At 37.6% G+C, this 19,338-nt stretch overlaps 1 protein-coding gene across 4 annotated transcripts in view; it reads left to right on the forward strand.

The window, feature by feature from the left end:
• LOC130419576 (inactive ubiquitin carboxyl-terminal hydrolase 53) overlaps positions 1-19,338 on the forward strand; it is a 38,252-nt gene that overhangs the window by 5,787 nt on the left and 13,127 nt on the right. The window contains exons 2-13 of one of the 4 annotated variants that reach the window (XM_056746418.1): positions 1,257-1,491; positions 1,678-1,844; positions 3,166-3,258; positions 3,348-3,482; positions 5,527-5,640; positions 6,234-6,316; positions 6,426-6,525; positions 7,914-8,060; positions 10,316-10,465; positions 11,879-12,053; positions 13,427-13,576; positions 16,499-16,639. In XM_056746418.1, coding sequence (XP_056602396.1) covers positions 1,701-1,844; positions 3,166-3,258; positions 3,348-3,482; positions 5,527-5,640; positions 6,234-6,316; positions 6,426-6,525; positions 7,914-8,060; positions 10,316-10,465; positions 11,879-12,053; positions 13,427-13,576; positions 16,499-16,639 — 1,432 coding nt within the window. In that variant the 5' untranslated portion in view covers positions 1,257-1,491; positions 1,678-1,700. Of the gene's footprint in view, positions 1-1,256; positions 1,492-1,677; positions 3,259-3,347; positions 3,483-5,526; positions 5,641-6,233; positions 6,317-6,425; positions 6,526-7,913; positions 8,061-10,315; positions 10,466-11,878; positions 12,054-13,426; positions 13,577-16,498; positions 16,640-19,338 lie in introns of those variants that run through there. The other 3 variants (XM_056746426.1, XM_056746444.1, XM_056746435.1) reach the window with 3 other exon arrangements.

Genomic DNA, 19,338 nt, shown 5'->3' on the forward strand with positions numbered 1-19,338 from the left:
TTCTGCCTTCTTTATATTTCTTTTATTTTTGGCTCAATTTTAACCAAAACGATGGATCGTACCAGACTTCCACACCACGGTCTCTGCCAAGAACAAACCATAATCCTGAAAGTATGTCTGTGTTTGTGTGTGTGTGTTAGTTTTTCATCTAATCTTGGTACTCTGTGTTCTGTTTTAATTTTGGTATTAAAAGAATGTTATTGCAACATCGTCCCATTGAAACCCCTTGTATGTAAAGTTTATCTTCTTGTTTAAGGTCCAGTGTGTAACATATTTTTTTGAGGATCTCTTGACAGAAATGCTATGTAATATACAGTACATGACAACGTCTTCAATGGTGTGTTAAGACATTTACATAATGAACCGTTATGTTTTTATTCCTTTAGAAAGAGCTATTTACATGTACAAACCGCGATTCTCCTTACGTGGACTAAATATTTTGTGCACACCACTGAATAGGTCCGGGCCGTGTTAATGATGTAAAACTCACCCGGCCCTTATATGCAACAGTCAGTGTGGTGTTGATCAATGTAAAACTCACCTCAGTCATGTTGAGGTGTTATGGGTAGTTGTCAGGCACTTGTTAGGGTGTTTAAATTCGTTGTTAGGTGGTTGTTTTCTCTGGCTCTCGAAGGCAATTTGGTATTTTTGTAGTCCATTCACAAGCTTGGTAAGGCAACCTCTTTTCAACAAGCGGCTTCCTTTTATATCCAAATTTTAAAAATGCTGAGCTGCAGGTTACGAGCCAATTTTATTTTTATGTCAATACATTGCCAAACCACTGAATCTTTGAATATCACCAGAGTACTTGCATTTGCAAAATAAATTGAACTGCAAAGTTTCACATGTTTTGATCAACGTAAGCTACAACAGCCATTGCATATGTCATGCATTAAATGTTACATTGTTGTTAGTTTGCTTCTATTGGATGAACGAATGGCTCTGATAGTATAAATAGGTTGTTCAAAGTATAGTCATTGCAAAAAGTTAAACAATAACTTTTCCAAGCTGACCTACTGACTTGTGAAAAGTTTTCAGTATAGCGACGCCTCCTGCGGTGACACAACTGGCCTTTTTTTTATAGATCAGGTGCAAAAAATAGAAGTGTCATTATACCCATTGCACTTGCAGAGCTTTTTCGTTTAGTGGCTCGAATTGAAGGAAGCAATAGTCATCTTTTAGATTTCAGTCTATTTCAGGCTGAAAGAATGTAAAATGCTTAATGGATTTAAAGATGAGATCCCTTCTGTCCACAGGTTGAATTCTGTTGAAACCTAAGGCTGATGTCCTCAGTGAGCAGCGTCTGAGAGATGGATGAAGGTTGACTGATTCTCGCTGACGCCTCGTGTGCTTCATAACTATGCTGCAGGTCACCAGAGGCCTTACGGGCACAATACCCCACAACAACCCTCTGAATTCCCCAGCCTCACCCAGGGAATGATCAAACCGTCCTGTCCGGGACATACACTTCACAAGACCTCTTTCATACCGGTCAGTAGCTTCTATTCGTGGCATTACTCACCGATTGATTTTGAAAATAGATCTTAAATACTCAAGTTAACTCGATGCCTCTTCGATGTTAAAAAACACTTTTGCATTGTTTAATCACATCGCATGGTTTTCTACTCAAGGGTTTAATTTAACTCCGCCTGCTTTAACAAGAAACTTTATCTGCAGGAAGACAGACACCCCAAAATTCAATGGCATGGGCCAAGTTCTTCAAGAAACCGGGTGGCAATCTTGCCAGGTCTTACCAGCCCGGATCTATGATGTCTCTGGCCCCTACCAAGGGATTGTTAAATGAGCCAGGCCAGAACAGCTGCTTCCTCAACAGTGCAGTTCAGGTACTTTATATACCCTAAGCCAAAGTTGCATAACCATGTCTATATTACAGGCATAGTAACTTAAAACTTAGTTTTATTTTTTTTGCTATTCAGAATTTATCAGTGTTATGTTTTAAAATTACTTCAATGGAATGTGACAAATATATTATTATACAGTGCCGTCATGGTAATGCCATGCTTTTTTGGACAAGTACTTTAGATTTACCATAGTAAAATGTAGTAAAATATATTATATGTTTTTGAACTTTAGTAAATATTAAAGTATACTATAGTATTTACTGTAGTAAAATGAACAGTACAGGAATTGTATCACAGTATTTACTATAGTAAAAACCGAAGTAATATTCTTAGATACTCTAGTGTTTTTGAAGCTTACCATATTATACTATACTATTACTGTATTAAAATGTAAAGTACAAGAATTTTATTACAGTTTTTACTATAGTAAATAGTTCTTAGATACCATATTAAGTGTTAAAGTATACTATAGTATTAACTGTAGTAAAAACTGTAGTAAAATTGCCAGGTACATTAATACTTACTATGGGAAGGTTACAATACATTTTTGTAAGTGCCGACATGAACATAATGACATCACACATCCTCATTAACGCTTATGTGGGAAATTACATTCATGATACAAGCTGTTTAAGTTTTAACTAACCAAAATCTGTTACAATAACAGAAGGCACACTCTCAATCTTCACATCAGACTGTCAACTCCTCCTCAGTGCTTACTCAAGACAGCGCCCTAAACGGTGTTCTTACACATACCAAATGTTTACGGCACCCATGTCACTCCACCCATCCACCCGCAGATCTCACTCCGAGCGGACGCTGTCATGCTCCCAGCCTGTCTGCCAGTTCCTGGAAGCTCTTTCCCTTGAATGGGCTTGCCGACATTATGATTAAGTGCATCTCTCTGTTATCTTGTTCTTGGACTCGTCACCGTGGAGTGAGGTCACGCTGACGGTATGCTTAGACTAAGTTGTCTGGGGCCAAAGGGAAAGACAAATTGCTGGTCCAAACACACACACACAGCTCTTATCCCCATCAATTGTCAACCAAGTGTCATTTCCCTTAAGCTCAGTCCGGCGAGCAAGGACACTGAGTCATATTTAACTTCTAAGAGTTTTAGGAACAGACCCAGGGAGACGTAAATGGCAAAGAAAACATGGCAGATGGCTGGCAGATATTCAAACTTAAGTTTGAGAAATTCAATTCGCTATGATGTCTTTGCAGTCAGCTTGCTAGGTTTTGGCACAGATCTTGAGTATACGTAGAAATCCAACTCATTATCTCCCATAATTCCTTTCATTAGGTTCTATGGCATCTCGATATCTTCAGACGGAGTCTTCGCCAGGTCCCAAATCACTACTGCTTAGGAGACTCCTGCATCTTTTGCGCTTTGAAGGTATATTGATGACCAATCAAATTGTAAAACAATGCATAAAAATGTGTTTTGCGCAGAGATTCATAAAGTCTTGTTTGTTTGTTTTGCAGGGAATTTTCTCTCAGTTCCAGCAGAGTCGAGAGCGAGCACTGCCTTCGGATAACCTGCGAAACGCTCTGGCTGAAACCTTCAAGGACGAGCAGAGATTTCAGCTGGGCTTCATGGACGATGCTGCCGAGTGCTTTGTGAGTGTCTTTGTGTGCGCTAAATGTCTGGTCAATGGAAAATAGATCATTATTAGGGTGGTAATCGATTCCCAAACATGCCGAACGGCACATGCAGAAACCTGTCTCATTGCATCCGGTTTAAAATGCCTTCAGGAAAAGAGACCAAAAATAAGATTTATCAATGTACATAATACATCCAGATTGATATTTTAAAAAATGATGATATGACACATAATAACGACCAAAAACCGGCTTTGAAGGTCAAAAATAGTTTTTTTCTCATATCTTTGGACATAAACCTGTGTACTACTTTGTAAAATGCATGTAGAGGCCCTTGCATTTTGCCAAAATTAAGAAAAAGAATGCAGTCTAACATGTTTAATTCTCAACCAATAATGTTATATTATGCTCTTTCGCAAGTGTTTTTTTTTTTGTATTTGTATGTATATATGAATAATATCCTGCCCGAATGCTTTAAGATTTAAAGGGACAGTTCAGCCAAAAATCTGAATTCGGTAATCTGTTTAGTTTGAGTTAGTGTACCTGTATGACTTTCTTCTGCAGAACACAAAAGAAGATATTTTGAAGATGTTGGTAACCAACAACATTGACCCCCATTGACTTCCGAAGAATGGACACAAACCACATTTCTCAAAATATCTTCTTTTGTGTTCCTCAGAAGAAACAACGTCATACAGGTTTCAGACGCTATGAGAGTTAATGATGACAGAATTTTGATTTTCGGATGAACTATCCCTTTTATATGTGCATTTCAGATTATTTTGCTTTACATACAAATGGACAAAAAGACAGATTCCTATCATCATTTGAAGCCTTCAAAACAGAGTTGGTATGTAGAGTGTGCACAGTGTTCACTTCACACAGTCAAGGCTGCATCAGCATCCTAACGTTTGGTTCGCTGGAAAGGCTGATGTAAGCATGTTGGCTCTCAGCCGTGTGTGAGATTTCTCTCAGGCCGCCTAATTGCAGTAAACCTGCTTAGTGCTGGGACCTGTAATCATTTTCTGTTTAGCACAGCAGGACTATAGAGAGTCAGTCATTACCTGAGTAAAGATCCATTTACAGTACCACCCTAAACAACGCAGTCAATGAAGGCTCTCTGTCAAACCTGAGGTGCAAAGGAAAGCCAGTCAATAATGGCTTTTGTCTTTTTCCTCCACGCTGCCCTTTTGTTGTGATGAAGGACTAGACTGTACAAAACAAACCTTATTCTTAATCTTTACTGGAGAAACATCAAATTAATCTGGCTAAAGGGCAGGTGGTGGCAGCTCTGTCGGGGTAAATGAATAAGCCGGTGGTTCTCGCGTTTGAAAGGGTATGTTTAAGCAGATAATAGGCTTGGCGAACATTACTCAAGCTTAGCGTGCGTTCGCATAATGTGAAAGGTATCATTGTACCGGCCCAAACAAATGTAATCTGGTTCTCGGGTACTGCGAGTCGAGGAATTGTTGTTGCTGGGTTTGACTGCGGCATAGTAACATAAATGTTTTTTAACAATGGTTTCCTCTAAAATAAAAAAAAGAAACATTGTTTATTGACCCTCTCGGTATTCAAGACCTATATATACTTTTTTTCTGATCACAAAGAGGATTTTTTTAAGGAATATAATACATTACTGTATATAATTCGAGTGAGACTAAATGCCAAACAAGAATGTTCTTCACAAACTTCTTTAAAAAAAAAACTTTGTACTCAACATATGATGTTTAGCAACATGAACATTTTGTATTCGGGTATATCGCGGACGCATTTATGCGAAGGGACTTTCAACAGTAAAACAGAGCAATTCACCATAATAATATAATATAAAGTAAATGAAATATCATAATGATGAAGTATTTCACTGGAAATAAAATAAATTGCTTGCAATTGAAGGCATGTGTTGTTTTTTTTTTTATTGTTTCCTTACAGTAAATAATCGCTGTAAATCTCCAATGACACACAAGCATTTGAAAAAATTTAAGGCATACTTAGTATTTTTGTTCAGCAATTAAATGATTGCTCCCATGACGCATGCAAACACGTTTGCCTTTTTTCGCAGGAAAACATCCTAGAAAGAATTCACCTGCACATCGCACCTGACAGTGAGACGGACGCCTGCACATCCAAGTCCTGCATCACTCATCAGAAGTTTGCCATGACGCTTTATGAACAGGTATGTCAGCCTTTTTAATAATCCGTCTCGCACGTGCACGCACACGCAACTCATGTGAGTAATAGAGAATTGATCACTGTCCTACGCCGGTGGCTTTCAATCAGTGGAGTACAGTGGGCGGATTACACGCAGGGAATACTAATGCAGAGAAATTTACATGTCCACCACCTCCTTTGCATACATGGGCCCGTAGTATTAAAATGTTGGTACCATCAGACTTAACTTGAAAACTGAATATACACACCACGGTGGCATAAAGAGATGACTATCTCCATTCCACAAGAAACAAAAAAGATGGTAATATAACCGTGATATGTAATTAACACATATCATGTTAATTCCATGGGTCATTTTTGAAAGGTTGGAGGATTCATTTATGCCTTGCCAAAAAATGAAACGATGGGTATTTCCCACAAGTTGTACATCATAGAGCTTTAGTGATGTATGAGCGTAAAAAATAGATTGAGACATCAATTACGTCACATTGTGTAATTAAGACCGTACATCATGTATTATAGCAGTAATAGCAGGAAGTGACTTGCAATGAATCACTTTGTGTGCAATGAATCACCGAGTGTGTGTTTGGCTTGCAGTCGGTGTGTAGGAACTGTGGTGCATCATCTGACCCGCTACCCTTCACCGAGCTCGTGCACTATGTGTCCACCACGGCCCTCTGGTAAACATCTCGTCCAAAAAACATCCTTTTCTTTATTATATATTACAAAACCGCGAACATTTACTTTTCCTTCGTTGATTAGTCTTTTTCCTGCTTCTCTGCTTTACAGCCACCAATTTTATGATAGACGAGATGAACGGATGCGTCCGGACACGTTCGGTGAGCTGCTGCAGGCCGCCAGCACAGTCGGAGATCTGCGAAACTGTCCGGTAGGTGAATCATGGAGATCCACGTTGCGTGTGTTTGTCATGCTTTGCAGATCTGGTTTATTTTGTGACGCCATACAAAACTACACATCCAGTCCAAAGTTTGGAGTTGAGTTTATTTAGATTTTTTTTAAACTCATCATAACCATGAAATAATGGTTGTAACTGTCGAGAGTTTTTAACTCAGTTTTTAAAATTGTTAAAAAATCATGTTTTTTATTAGGTTATCATGATTTTATTGCGTTTTATTTTGTTAGTTGTATTTTTTTAGTGATAATGGCTTTAAGCAAAACCAAAAAAAGTCCTAAACAACAGCAGTGTGATTGATATTAATTGGAATGCACAATAAAAAAACATGATTTTCGAACCAAACTCTTAAAATTATGTAGGGACAAAAACATCCAAAATAAATTAATATATTTGAGCATCTTCAAAATTGTAACCATTAGAAATTGTACATCTGGCGTTTTTACATTCAGCTTCTTTAGGTCTCACCCTATGAAGCTTTTTAAAGAGGATTAAAAGAATTTCTTACAATGCTGTACTTTTTATTTATGATTTGGTCCATTTAAAAAAAATTTTTTTAAATAATACATTTAGTTTTCTAATGAACGAAGTTAATATGTTAGCACAATAATAGTTTTGTGTGCTACGGTAATTTCAAACTTTTTGAAATATACACATTTAGATTAAAACAATATATCATGAGAAAAAAATTTGTCAAGTTTGTCTGAAGTTTTGATTGATTACAATGCATTACAATGACGATGATCATTGAACACATGCCGATGAATAAAATGTTGTTGGTGTTATGTAAGCTCACACCTAGTGTTTTATCATCTTTTACGTCATAAGCGTAACACATTCACGTGATGAAAAGCAGTCGGATGAAACATGAGGCTGTTTCTTTCCTCTCACATATCAACACATTCTGCATTTTTAAACAGCCGGCAGTAGCAAGTCGCATGGTAGAACAGTAACTGTGAGAAGCAGCAATACATCTCACTTAAGTAATGCGGTGAACGGTGTTTGTTCACTAACAAAATCTTAGTTATACTTATACACAAATTGTCAATTTGTCAACGTTAAAAAGCTACATTTTATCTTTCATTGTCAACATAATTAAAATGTCATAAAGTTTGTAAAATCAGATTTGGAAAGCAAGTGAATGTCAGCTGTTGTATAGCGATGATAGAGCGCCAAATGTGCTTTAACAAAACCGAGGACATCTGATTTGATGAAAATTATTTTATCTGTTTTATGAAACACTTGAGTTTACTGGGTGGTTAGCTTACATACAAATAAGGAAGTAGTGCAGAATCATAAATGTTTCTTAAAAAAATACGTACATAATTATCTATCTTCTTTTTTAATCTTCACCCCATCAATAGAGCGACTGTGGTCAGAAGATGAAGATCAGGCGCGTATTGATGAACTCTCCAGAAATTGTGACCATCGGGATGGTGTGGGACTCTGAACAGTCTGACCTCACTGAAGATGTCATCCGATCTCTTGGATCACACCTCAACCTCTCAGGGGTAAGAATGCAACCATAAATATTCTCAAATTCTCTGCTCCACCTGTTTATTTTTTTTATTCAGCAAGATGCTAGGACCTATCCTTGATCATCCTCAAAACAAAAGTACTACGGTACATGAGGTCATGAGACTGTAAAGAACACCTTTGTCAGTCCTAAAATAAACATGTTTTGATGGTTTGATTAAAGGCCTTTTTAATGGTTAAATGGGTCATATGACACAGCTAAAATTATATTATCTCTTGTTTTAGATGTAATGCAATGTGTAATCACGATTTAAGATTAAAAAACGCTGTATTTTCGACAAACCGTGCATGTTTGTATCTCCTCATTCCCCCGCCTCTCTGAAATGTGTGGATTTTTAACAAAGCTCATCTCTCTGAAAAGCGAGGTGTGCTATGATTGGCCAGTTATCCAGTGCGTGATTGGTCGAATACTGCAAGCGTGTGACAGAAATGTAACGCCTCTTACCATATTTGGAACATCAGGTTCCAAAGCAATTGTTCTGACAGGTACACCCACCTTACTTGCATATACATTTGGCGGGTCTTAGGGCCTGATCAGATAGAATGCATCTTTAACTGTGAGACGCGCCTCTTTTGATTTGTTTTCAGTTGGCAGGCAGTGTTTTGCGGACTGCTTATGCGTGCTGGGCGCCTCGTGTTTCTGCCGCCTGATGCGCCCTGTGTTTTAGACGGAGCATTCTGAAGTTGATAAAAACGTCATGTGTGCTTTTTTCCATTGTCCAATCGAATGAGTGGAGAGGCGGGGCGTCCCTTGTGGCAACGTAAGTTTACCGATGCTCGGAACATCTGGAGACATGGAGGAGGAACTTGTTGTGGCTGTTTCGGGTTACCTAGCAACGTAAAAAAGGTCTGCGCGCTGCTCTGAAAGTCAATAAAAAGCAGCCCGGTGCGCCTTGCTTTTTTCGAACATGAAAAGCGTGTTCTGTGTGATCGCACCCTTAGTCAAGTCATACCGCTAACTGACGTAGATTTGTGGGGGTGTGGTTACACGAGACATTTCTGTCAGGTCTGGGTGAGCATTAGCTTTTAGATAGAATGCATCTATTGTTCCGATATTTAATTTTTTTTGTTTTTACGTGTCTTATACATGCATGGGCAACTTATAACACACCAAAGAAACAGAAATGGAATGCTATGGAATCAGATTTTAAGAGATATACCATGGTACTAAATGAGTATCATAATTTAATAAGTACTTCAAAGAATACACTGAAATTGCAATGATGCATGTCCACAAACATGCCACAGTACTACTTATGTTGTGCAGAGAATGTACAAGAAACTGCTGATCTACATGAATATGTCAGTGAATATACATTTTTTATGGGGACCTCCTATAAAAAAAATCTCATTCCCTTAACATCACGTAAAATATAAAACTCCTTGGAACCCACCATCCAGATTAAACGGCTATAAAAAGAGCTCCTGACGTCGCTGTTTTTTGGGAGCCACCCAGCTGGCCCTTGTGTCATTGAGGCTGATTTATATCGGAGTCTGAGAGCATATGTGAAAGATAAAGCGTGAGTTTATCCTCTTCGTAAAACTGGCGTTTTGTAACTGTGTCAGATGTTGGTCAGCCCACGCCGGACGACCAGAAGTCTCTGCGGTGGAAGGTCACTTCTTTGATCACCGGGCCCATGTGTGGGAGTATACAGCTGCGTTTAGGACTTATTTACCACCTGCTGCTTTTTCGTCGATGTGCCGAAGTGGATGTGTGCGTGTTCTAGGTCACTACTGTCTTCTAATGTGAACCAGATTACTTATGTTGTCTTGGTATCAAAACTTACAAGTGATCAAGATCTCAAGTGCTTGTTTCCTTCTCAAAACAAGCCATGCAAAATAGCGTTCATTCTTAACGCCCACTTCCAGTACCACCCTCCAGCATTGAGCTAGTCTCAGTCGAAACCCCCAGGACAAGTACAATGCCTTTGATTCATTCCCTGCTTCTCCATGGGATGGTGGAAAGGAAAATAGCTTCCCGCCTGCGCGGGATCCATTGTTACACTGGCCTCCGTCTATTCAGGAACCAGGGGTGGAGGAACAAGTGTTGGTTACGCAATATCTGCTTTTGTTGAAACTTGCATACTTCTGGAGTCTGTGTCACCTACTTCTTGCTTCTCTGCTGCGTGACACAATGATTTTATTCATCGTATGACAGCGCTGGGCATCAGTTGCCTAAGAAATGCTGCATGCTTTGTGTTATGGTTTGATTGTTTGTGTGTTTTTGCAGCTGTTTTACCGTGTCACGGATGAGCGTGCGAAGAAGAGCGAGCTGCTGTTGGTTGGCATGATCTGTTACTCCAGCAAACATTACTGTGCCTTCGCCTACCACACCAAATCCTCTAAGTGGGTTTTCTTTGATGATGCCAATGTCAAAGAGGTGAGAAAGTCACGGAAAATCAGCCCGTAGCTTTGTGTTCCCGAGTCAATGCTTGACAATGTAGATATCATTGACAAATTTGATAAAAAAATCTCGGAAATTCAGACGCATTTTGAGTCAAATTAGGGTGCATTAAGGAGAAAATGTTCTTTCTTTAAATTAATGCCTCGATTAACAAATAATCCTAACGTCTTAAAATGATATATTTTTAGTATTTAATAAATGTCAGTTCTTTAGATTCTCGGACGAAATGACCTAATGATGTTTGTATGATATTTTATTCTTCTATTTGACTTTCTGGTAATTGAAAACAGAAAAGTCAGATAGAACAATATGTGTTTCGTGTAATATTTACATTTTACATTCCTGGTAATTAAAAACAAAAAAATATCTTGTTCTTCTATTTTACTTCTGGTACTTTAAAATAAATAAAATATCTGTGTACACGAAAAACTAAACAAAATGATAATTGAAATGTTGCCTCAGCAATTGGGTCACTAAAATGTATTATCTGAAGATAAATTAAAACCGAACCTGAAATAAAAATATACCTATATAGCAAATTCTTATAAAAATGCTCATTACCAAACTGCAAACAATTTAACTAAAATCAACATGAAAGCTACAAATATATTAAAAAAATCCATTTTGGCTCTTCAGGCAAAATGAAAATGATCATATATATATACTATTAACACAATATTGGTTGTCATGGTAATTTATATCAAGGTTATTGTCAAAGCCTATGTATTGTGACAGCCCTTGTAACCATCGTTTAAACTGTATTATATCTAAGACTTCTGGCTGTTTTTGCATCTGTGAAGTGTGTGCGTGCGTGTGTACTGAGATGAGCTGTGTGGCTTTCATCTCTTCATCAATCTATCAGTAGTCTGGGGCTTGTGCTTGCGTCTGCACTTCAGTTCTCACCGGGCTAGTGGCGCCCGTTGCCTTCCGTCAAGATGGATCACCCCCACACAAACACAATATGTGCACTAGACATCCAGCATGTGCTGCTAACCTACAGCACACTTTCATGCTTTAAATATATACAATAAAGTTGTATTCGTCTTAATGAATAACTATTCATATTCAAACTGATATTCAAGAAATAATCCACTTTCTGTCTGTCTCTCTCGCTCTCTCACTCTCTCTGTGTGTGTGTGTGTTTGTGTTATTGTCTCTCGTCTATTAATTAAGAAGTAAAGGTCCATCTGTTTGCCCGGCGAGCCTTATGTCGTACAGCAGTTCTGCGCACTAATCCCTACATGAACCATCCTGAGGCATACAAGCTTTCACGTTTAATTATAATGGAACACCTTAGATGCAAAGTTAAACCCTGGTGTAGTTGTTCACGTTTTACCATTAATTTGTAAACTTGCTTTATCTTAATAGCTGCTATTCGTTATGTAATAGGTTGGAACCAGGTGGAAAGATGTGGTCGCCAAATGTATCAAAGGTCACTTCCAGCCCTTACTTTTGTTCTACTCGAACCCTGACGGCAGTGCTGTGACCAAAGATGAAGCCCAGCGGCCCAGCAGCACCACCACCACCACCCAAAACAAGAGCTCGGTCAATGGAGACGCACCAGGTACAAAGCTACATGCAGCACATGCTGCATCCAAACAACGTGTTTAGTCGGTTTTCTGTGTCATTTGACACATGGTTTAATATATTTTTTAACATCAATGGGGCTCAATCTGCTGCAGTATTGCAAATGTTGAAGTTATTGCAGGAATGGTACTGTGTTTTTTTGTCTTCCCAATTTTATTGATATAATCTTGTCGTGCAACTGATATATAAGAACTGACTAATGTTAGTATCGATTGACACCTATTGATCGTTATTTGCTATTTATCGAGTCAGAACAGTCTGTGATGTATTACAACTAGTGTAACTACTGTTGACCTTAAAGATTTAAAAAATCAACTTGGTCTTGAGCTCTTCGCAGTTGAACCTCCAATAACTTTATTTATTATGTAGTTCTACACTGATTTTTAACTAGTAGTACTTTGCTTTCATTTCAATATACTTTTCGATTCTTTCTTTAATGGATGCACAATAAATAATTGGCCATATCGGCACTGGCCGATAAATGGACATTTTTAATGTTATAGTTTTCGGCCGATAATAAAATGTAGGCCGGTATATTATTGCCCATAAAACATTTCGTCTGGTTAAATTTCTTCAGCTACACACTGCTGATAGTTAAAATACAGCACAGTACTGCCTTTCTGTCGTGATCATTCGCTTATTGCTATTAGCAAAACATTGTTGATGTTAGTATGTAGATTATCGGAACGAAAGCATAGGAAAGCAAAAGCACAGCTTTTTATGTTGCTCAGTGGTAAGAGCATTGTGTTTACAACGCAAGATCGTGGGTTCGATCCCAGCACATGGTTATAAACAAAATGTATAGGATAATGCAATGTAAGTCGCTTTGGATAAAAGCGTCTGCCAAATGCATAATAAAAAAATATTGTTTGAACCAGACTGCTCTGAATGCATTCTGTGTTGAGAATTGTCAGACATGTGGCTATTAAGAAAAGTTTTCTGGGTTAGTATGTTTATTAAATAAAAAATATACCAGAAAAGTTTGAAGGTTTAAAAAATCGTTAAGTAGGCTTGGTACATGATTTTAAGGAAAAGGAATGGAACTAATGGTGACCTTGTTTTGTTGTGAATGTTTTCAAATAAAAGCAGTGGTCCAGTTTTACCTTTTGTTTCAGTCTTAGGGAATTTTATATTAATATTTAGATACTCCATATCGGCCAATATATCGGTTATCGGCGTTCAATGTAAAGAAGTATCGGTTATCGCTATCGTCCAAAATTCACATATGGGTGCATCCCTACTTTCTTTCAATTCTTTTCAGATCTTTCAATTCTTTCTTTGGATTATTTCTTTCTTTCTCTCTCTCTCACTCTCAAAATCTTGTCATTTTGTTCATTCTCATTTTCTTAGGTACTCCTGTACTGGGTAGTAAGAAGTTGGAGTTGACTCGGGAGAATCTGGCTGCGTTCTTCACGAATCATGGTACTCTGAAGCCAAAGTCTCAGCCGCCCTCGCTGTTCAGTCGTGGCAGTAATCAGACCAGCGTTGGAAGAGGACCAGGTAAAACATTCACTCACAAACCTACACAAACTAAATTATATAAACCTACTGTCTACAGCTTTAAGTGTATGGTACTACTGTTTACCTCACAATGACTTAGAGATGACAACTAACACTGTTTAACGTGGCATTGCAAGATCTCTATGCATTCGAATTTGGTTCTTTTTGGATAATTTTCTGCTTGAGAGGTCTGATGTGCAATTCAGACCACACAGGATATGCTGTAAAATTGTTATGCATCCAGTCCCTTGTAATTCATGGAGCTTCGCCGTTATTTATGACATCATTTTCTTTGCATGCTTTGTGGTTTTAATTTGATTAATTAAACAGCCCTAGTTACAGTTCATCATAGGTCATCCTCTAGAACATGTTCCCACTCGAGCGTGTGCTAAAAACGGAAACAACAAAGTTAACAAGAATACCATTACCGTGATTTACCTGCGTCAGACCTCATCCTTTTTTCATGAACATTGCAGTGGACAAAACGTTCTCTGCAGGAGGCAACACTGTTCCCCCGCAGAGTATTTTAATGCCCCGAAGATCAGAAAGATGCACGGTGTGTTTGCACGGAGAAAGACTTCATTCAGACGTATTACCTTTTACGCTAGAAGCCCACATTCTACTCTTAATGCAGGCCATAAGAGCTTGATGCATCCCTCTTTTATTGTTCAAATTCCTCTAAAGAGTTTCCACTAAAAGCTCTTAGATCATCTTGGGTAATGACTTTCTGTCCTCAGGCAATAGAAATATTTCTTTTGGCTCTGAAAATTGCTGATAAAGCCTTGCAGAATTACTTTTTCATCATAGTCTGCAGCAATTTAGGACCACGGCTGCATCTTTGAATGAGTTCAACGCTAATTTAGAGCTAGTTTGTCATTGAGTTACGTTTATTTCGGGGATAAAATGATATCTGCTTTGATAATATTGTAATGATATGCAGTAGCCCGTGAAATCTGTCATACTTTAGCCACACATGAAAAGTATTACGTTTATTGCATGAAACACAAGAGCAAATCCATTTGCATGTGTAAGCAAATGATGCTTGATTTTCTGAGCAATTTTGTTATCCGCTTAAAGAACTGGTGCCAGATTTATTTTCAGATTTAGTAGTCTTGGCTCTAAATACTTCATCTTAATATTTGACATTTTAAGATTTTAAACGCTTAATTCTTTTGTTGAGGTGTTTCGGTTGCCGATTGTGCTTGTAATTTCCGGCCTCAAAATAAATGTGGACAACAAAACCAGTCTTAAGTAGCACGTGAATATTTTTAGTACTCGCCAAAATACAGGGTATGGGTAAAAATTACAGGGTTTTTTATGCCCAAAATCATTAGGATATTACGTAAAGATTATGTTCCATGAAGATATTTAATATATTTCCTACCGTAAATGTATAAAACCTTATTTTTGTAAGTGGGTGGCCTGCTACATTGCTTCCAATTAAGAACTTCAAAGGCGATTTTCTCAATATTTTGCTTTTTTGCACCCTCAGATTCCAGCTTTGTAAACAGTTGTTGTTCCGCCATAAATTGTCCTATCCTAACAAACGAAAAATGTGCCTTTAAGACTGGTTTTGTCGGCCAGGGTCACAAATGAGGTTTCATTGTTTGATCCAGTATCTCATGCAATAATGTTCATTCAGTGTAGCTTAAAGTCCTGGTAAAATAAAAAATGACATTGCCTATTTTTTTATGTAATATTGCAGCGTTTATGGTAAATAATCTTACAATTCTTTCATCGTTTACTCATCCTCATGTCATATTTGGAAAACCTTGATGACCCTTTGTTCTGCAGAAGAAAAAAAGAAGATATTTTGAAGAATGTTGATATCCAAAAAACAATGTCCCCAACTATGATAGTCAACTTTTTGCCTCAGGCATTCTTCTACATATCTTTCTCTGTGTTCATCAGAACAAAGTAATGTATACAGATTTGGAGGGAGAGTAAATGATGACAGAATTTAAATTTTTTTGGGTGAACTGTCCCTTTAAGTGTCCTAATATTGTGCACTGTAGGCCACTGTAATATTTTTATTATTCAACTTTATATAATGTTCAGTAGGAGATCTTCAAAGTATGTTTACTGAATGTCAGATGTAATATCACAGTGATATGGGGATGTTTTTGCAGCTGTGTGAACACGATCTGCCTCTCCTTTTTTTGGGCTGTGTTTCGTAACCCCTCACACTAGAAGAATATTATGAGTATGGCCGTGGTTAGGAATGCTGGACCCCTGACTGGATATTGCCGTCGGGCGCTTTAGTTTTTCTGGAAAATAGATTTAAAAACAAAAAATTCTTATGGGCTCTTTGTATCCCACTAGTCACAGTTCGACCTTGGTTATGAGACTGCATCATGTTTAGGGCAAGAAAGGTCTCTTTCATTTTCACTGTCCACTCTCTTTCTTTCACTCTCTCTGACGTAACACTTCATTGCTTTTCTCCTTCAGCGCGGCAAAAATCTGAAGCACACACGCACAGCAGTTATCGTTCCTATGCGCGGCCGCCCTTCCCAGAAGCCTCAGGGGTATATTTAAGTAGTGCAGAGGCCACACTTTCTCACACCGTGCCCAATGATTCTTAACTTCTAGTGTACTATGAAGCTTTATTTGAAGGGTGCCGCATATGGATTTTACAGCAGAGCCATAAAACACACTTGACACCTTTTTTTAATGGCCGCATTAACATTTCAAAATTCCCGTATAGAATAAAGCAGCTATGTTCAGACGGTGACGTATGATCGTTTATAGTTTTGGATAATGAATTCAGGCTATATAGTTTTAAAACATCCGTGGGACCTCCATAACCATAAAATCTCATTTAGAGGGCAGCGATGCTTATAAAACAATATAGTTTGTAAAATGACCACAGTTCTGATGAAAAACAGAAGTGAAATGTGTGCAATTTACTGTTTGTTTTCACAGTGAAGATGAACTTTGATCCTAAGAGTCACTTGAGAGAGATTTCGAGGGAGTTGAAAGAAGGCCGTACCATCAACCTTATCAAGAAGGATTCTGACAGGTCGCAGGGCAAACCGGAAATACAGAGAACGCAGAGACAGCAAGGTAAGAGAACAGACTCACACTGACAGTCTATCATGAATAAAAGGGTAACGATTTTTGAGTATTCAACTAGAAGTGCTTTTTTCCTACTACCTACACTAGCAGTCAAAAAAATTGGAAAAATGTTTCTTTAGTTATATTCTAAAAGGTGGAAAAATTATAAATAAACTCATCGAAACTATAGAGTAGCACAATTGTAACTGTGGGAATTGTTGCTTATAAAAGCATCAAAAATAGAGATGTAGAATACTACATTTCTCAACCGATACCGCAAGCCGATTATTCCGAGTGATAAATGCGGATACCAATTCTAACGTGGCTGTATTAAATCGGCAAACCTAAATTCTGAATTGATATTTCTTAACTTTCTGAATGTTATGAAACTGGTGATGTTTCTTAACATCTTCAAATTTATTGCATTTCCCCGTCCTCTTTTGATTGACAGGATGTATCGTCTCCGATACGGCTGTTTTTAAACTATCTGCTGATATCCGATGTGTGAAAAATTTCATTAATTGTCCGATACCAACTATTGGCCGATATATCGGTGGACCTCTAAAAATAAATCAACGCTATTTTATCTCATAGCATCTTCAAGGTTGCCACCCTTTCACTAGAATTTGCAAAATCATTCTCTTTGTATTTTATCATTCAGCTTCGTAAGGTCCTGGGAATCCTGGGAAGCTTTTTAAAGACCATCGAATGGGTTCCCATCTGATAAAGGCTTTTATTGGCTGCTTTTCTTCATTATTTAGTCCGAGTCATCCATTTCAAAAATCCATTTTTAAATAAAACGATTGGTTTCTAATGAAAGAAATTGATACATTGACATCAATTTTAAACCTTTAATCAAACACCGTGAGATTACAAGATTTGTGAGATTATCATTGATTTTAGTCACGCATTGCCAAACTTTTGACCGGTACTTTACACATTACATTTCGGGTCTGTTAGTCACCCTGCGTTATGGACTTCGAAGTCCAATGATTATGAAAAACCTGGAAATATTTAAGTAATGGTAAGTCTGGAAAATCATTGTAATTTAGATGAGTCATTAAAATTATGTGTCACACGAGTTATTTTTAATATCTGTCATATAATGTGTTATGAATATGTAAAAATATTATTTTAGTGACGTCTTGGTGTGCGGTGTACCCAAGCAGACGTGCTTTGCATATCTATAGTCACTTTTACTCTCTTGTGTTATGTAATACCCCTTTAAAGTCTTTGCAGTCTTTAGACAAGTGCAGATTTATGGTGGTGACACTCAGAGCTTTTAGCAGAGCTTTGGAGTGGAATAAACTGGCTCAGTGTGATCTGCTGGTGCTTATGTAACCTGGGGTCAGAGAGAAGTGTTAAAAACGCAGATTACCTCTGATGTGAGTCTACTGATCAGTGGGACTGTCTCAGCAAGCTCTACCAATGCAAAGTCATGGGTCGTAATGGGTAATACAGTTATAGTTACATATGTATATAGTATTTAAATGGAGTTATGCAATAATATTACCATGTGACTCAAAAAGATGCTCTCTCGGCATAAAAAGAGTGTGCTAAATGAATAAATGTAAAGAGGTTAGTAGATCAAACTGAACATTTTTATATATCTATGTGTTAATGTGGTGGTTTGTTAAATGTGTACAGATGCGTATGGTCAATCCTAATGGCTCACCACACAGGTCATGTGACATCCGTTACCATCTGATTAAGTTGCTCATAAGCACTAAAATCATAATATGCAATGCAAGCTGCTTGACTTTCCTTCACCATTTGTGAGCTGGTACATGTTAAATGACTTGCTAATGGTTCTTTAAGCCTGTAGCGTGAAGATCTTTGACCGCGGCGCCTTCCTCTAGTTGAGAGTTAACTGTGTAGGCTGTTTGAGAATTCATCTGAGAAGGTCATTTGCATTTTCAACGTGAATTTTTTTGTTGCCGCATTAATGAGATCCTGTTTTTAAGGCTCATACCGAATAGCGACGTAGGGAACTTGGCAATGGGGCACAACAATTTGAGAAGTACGCTGCTGAAGAATTTCTATGCCAGCTCATAGCCAATATCATCAGTGTTCTGCCCAAAAAGAGTCACTTTTCACTTCCATGGAAAGAAAGGTCAAGCGGGCTACTAATGTAAGGGACATTTGTATATGAGCAATGACATTGAGGATGGACTGTTTACCACGATCTTCAACAGGGGGTCTGTTGTTGGTACTTCGGGGGTCCTCCAGTTATTGTTATAGGTGTTAATACTTTACATTAAGGTTGCATTTGTCAACATTAGTTGACTACATAATTGTTTACTTATATGTGGGTTGTTGACTAATAAACCGTATCGTGCGTCCTATGGTGTGACAGCAAAAATGTAGATAACAAACTGTTATTGATATATTATTTTATATAATTAAAATGTATATTTATAATATACATTTTTATATAAAAATTTATAAAAATTGATTTAGAAATTAATACATTTAGAATTAATACGTTTATCTTCATTATTTTTTCTACTGTTTTGCTGTCACACCATAGGACTTTTTTTGATTTATTTGTCAACTACCCATATGCTACTTTTAACAGCCTTTATTCATCTTTATTAATCTTAGGTAATGGTAGTTTCAACATAAACCAATCAAATAAAAGAACAGAAAACAATTCCATCTGATAACAGTTGTTTATGGACAATGAAATGACATGAAGGAACAATTGT

Source organism: Triplophysa dalaica, chromosome 1, assembly GCF_015846415.1.
Source record: "Triplophysa dalaica isolate WHDGS20190420 chromosome 1, ASM1584641v1, whole genome shotgun sequence".
NCBI classification, from domain to species: Eukaryota; Metazoa; Chordata; class Actinopteri; order Cypriniformes; family Nemacheilidae; genus Triplophysa; species Triplophysa dalaica.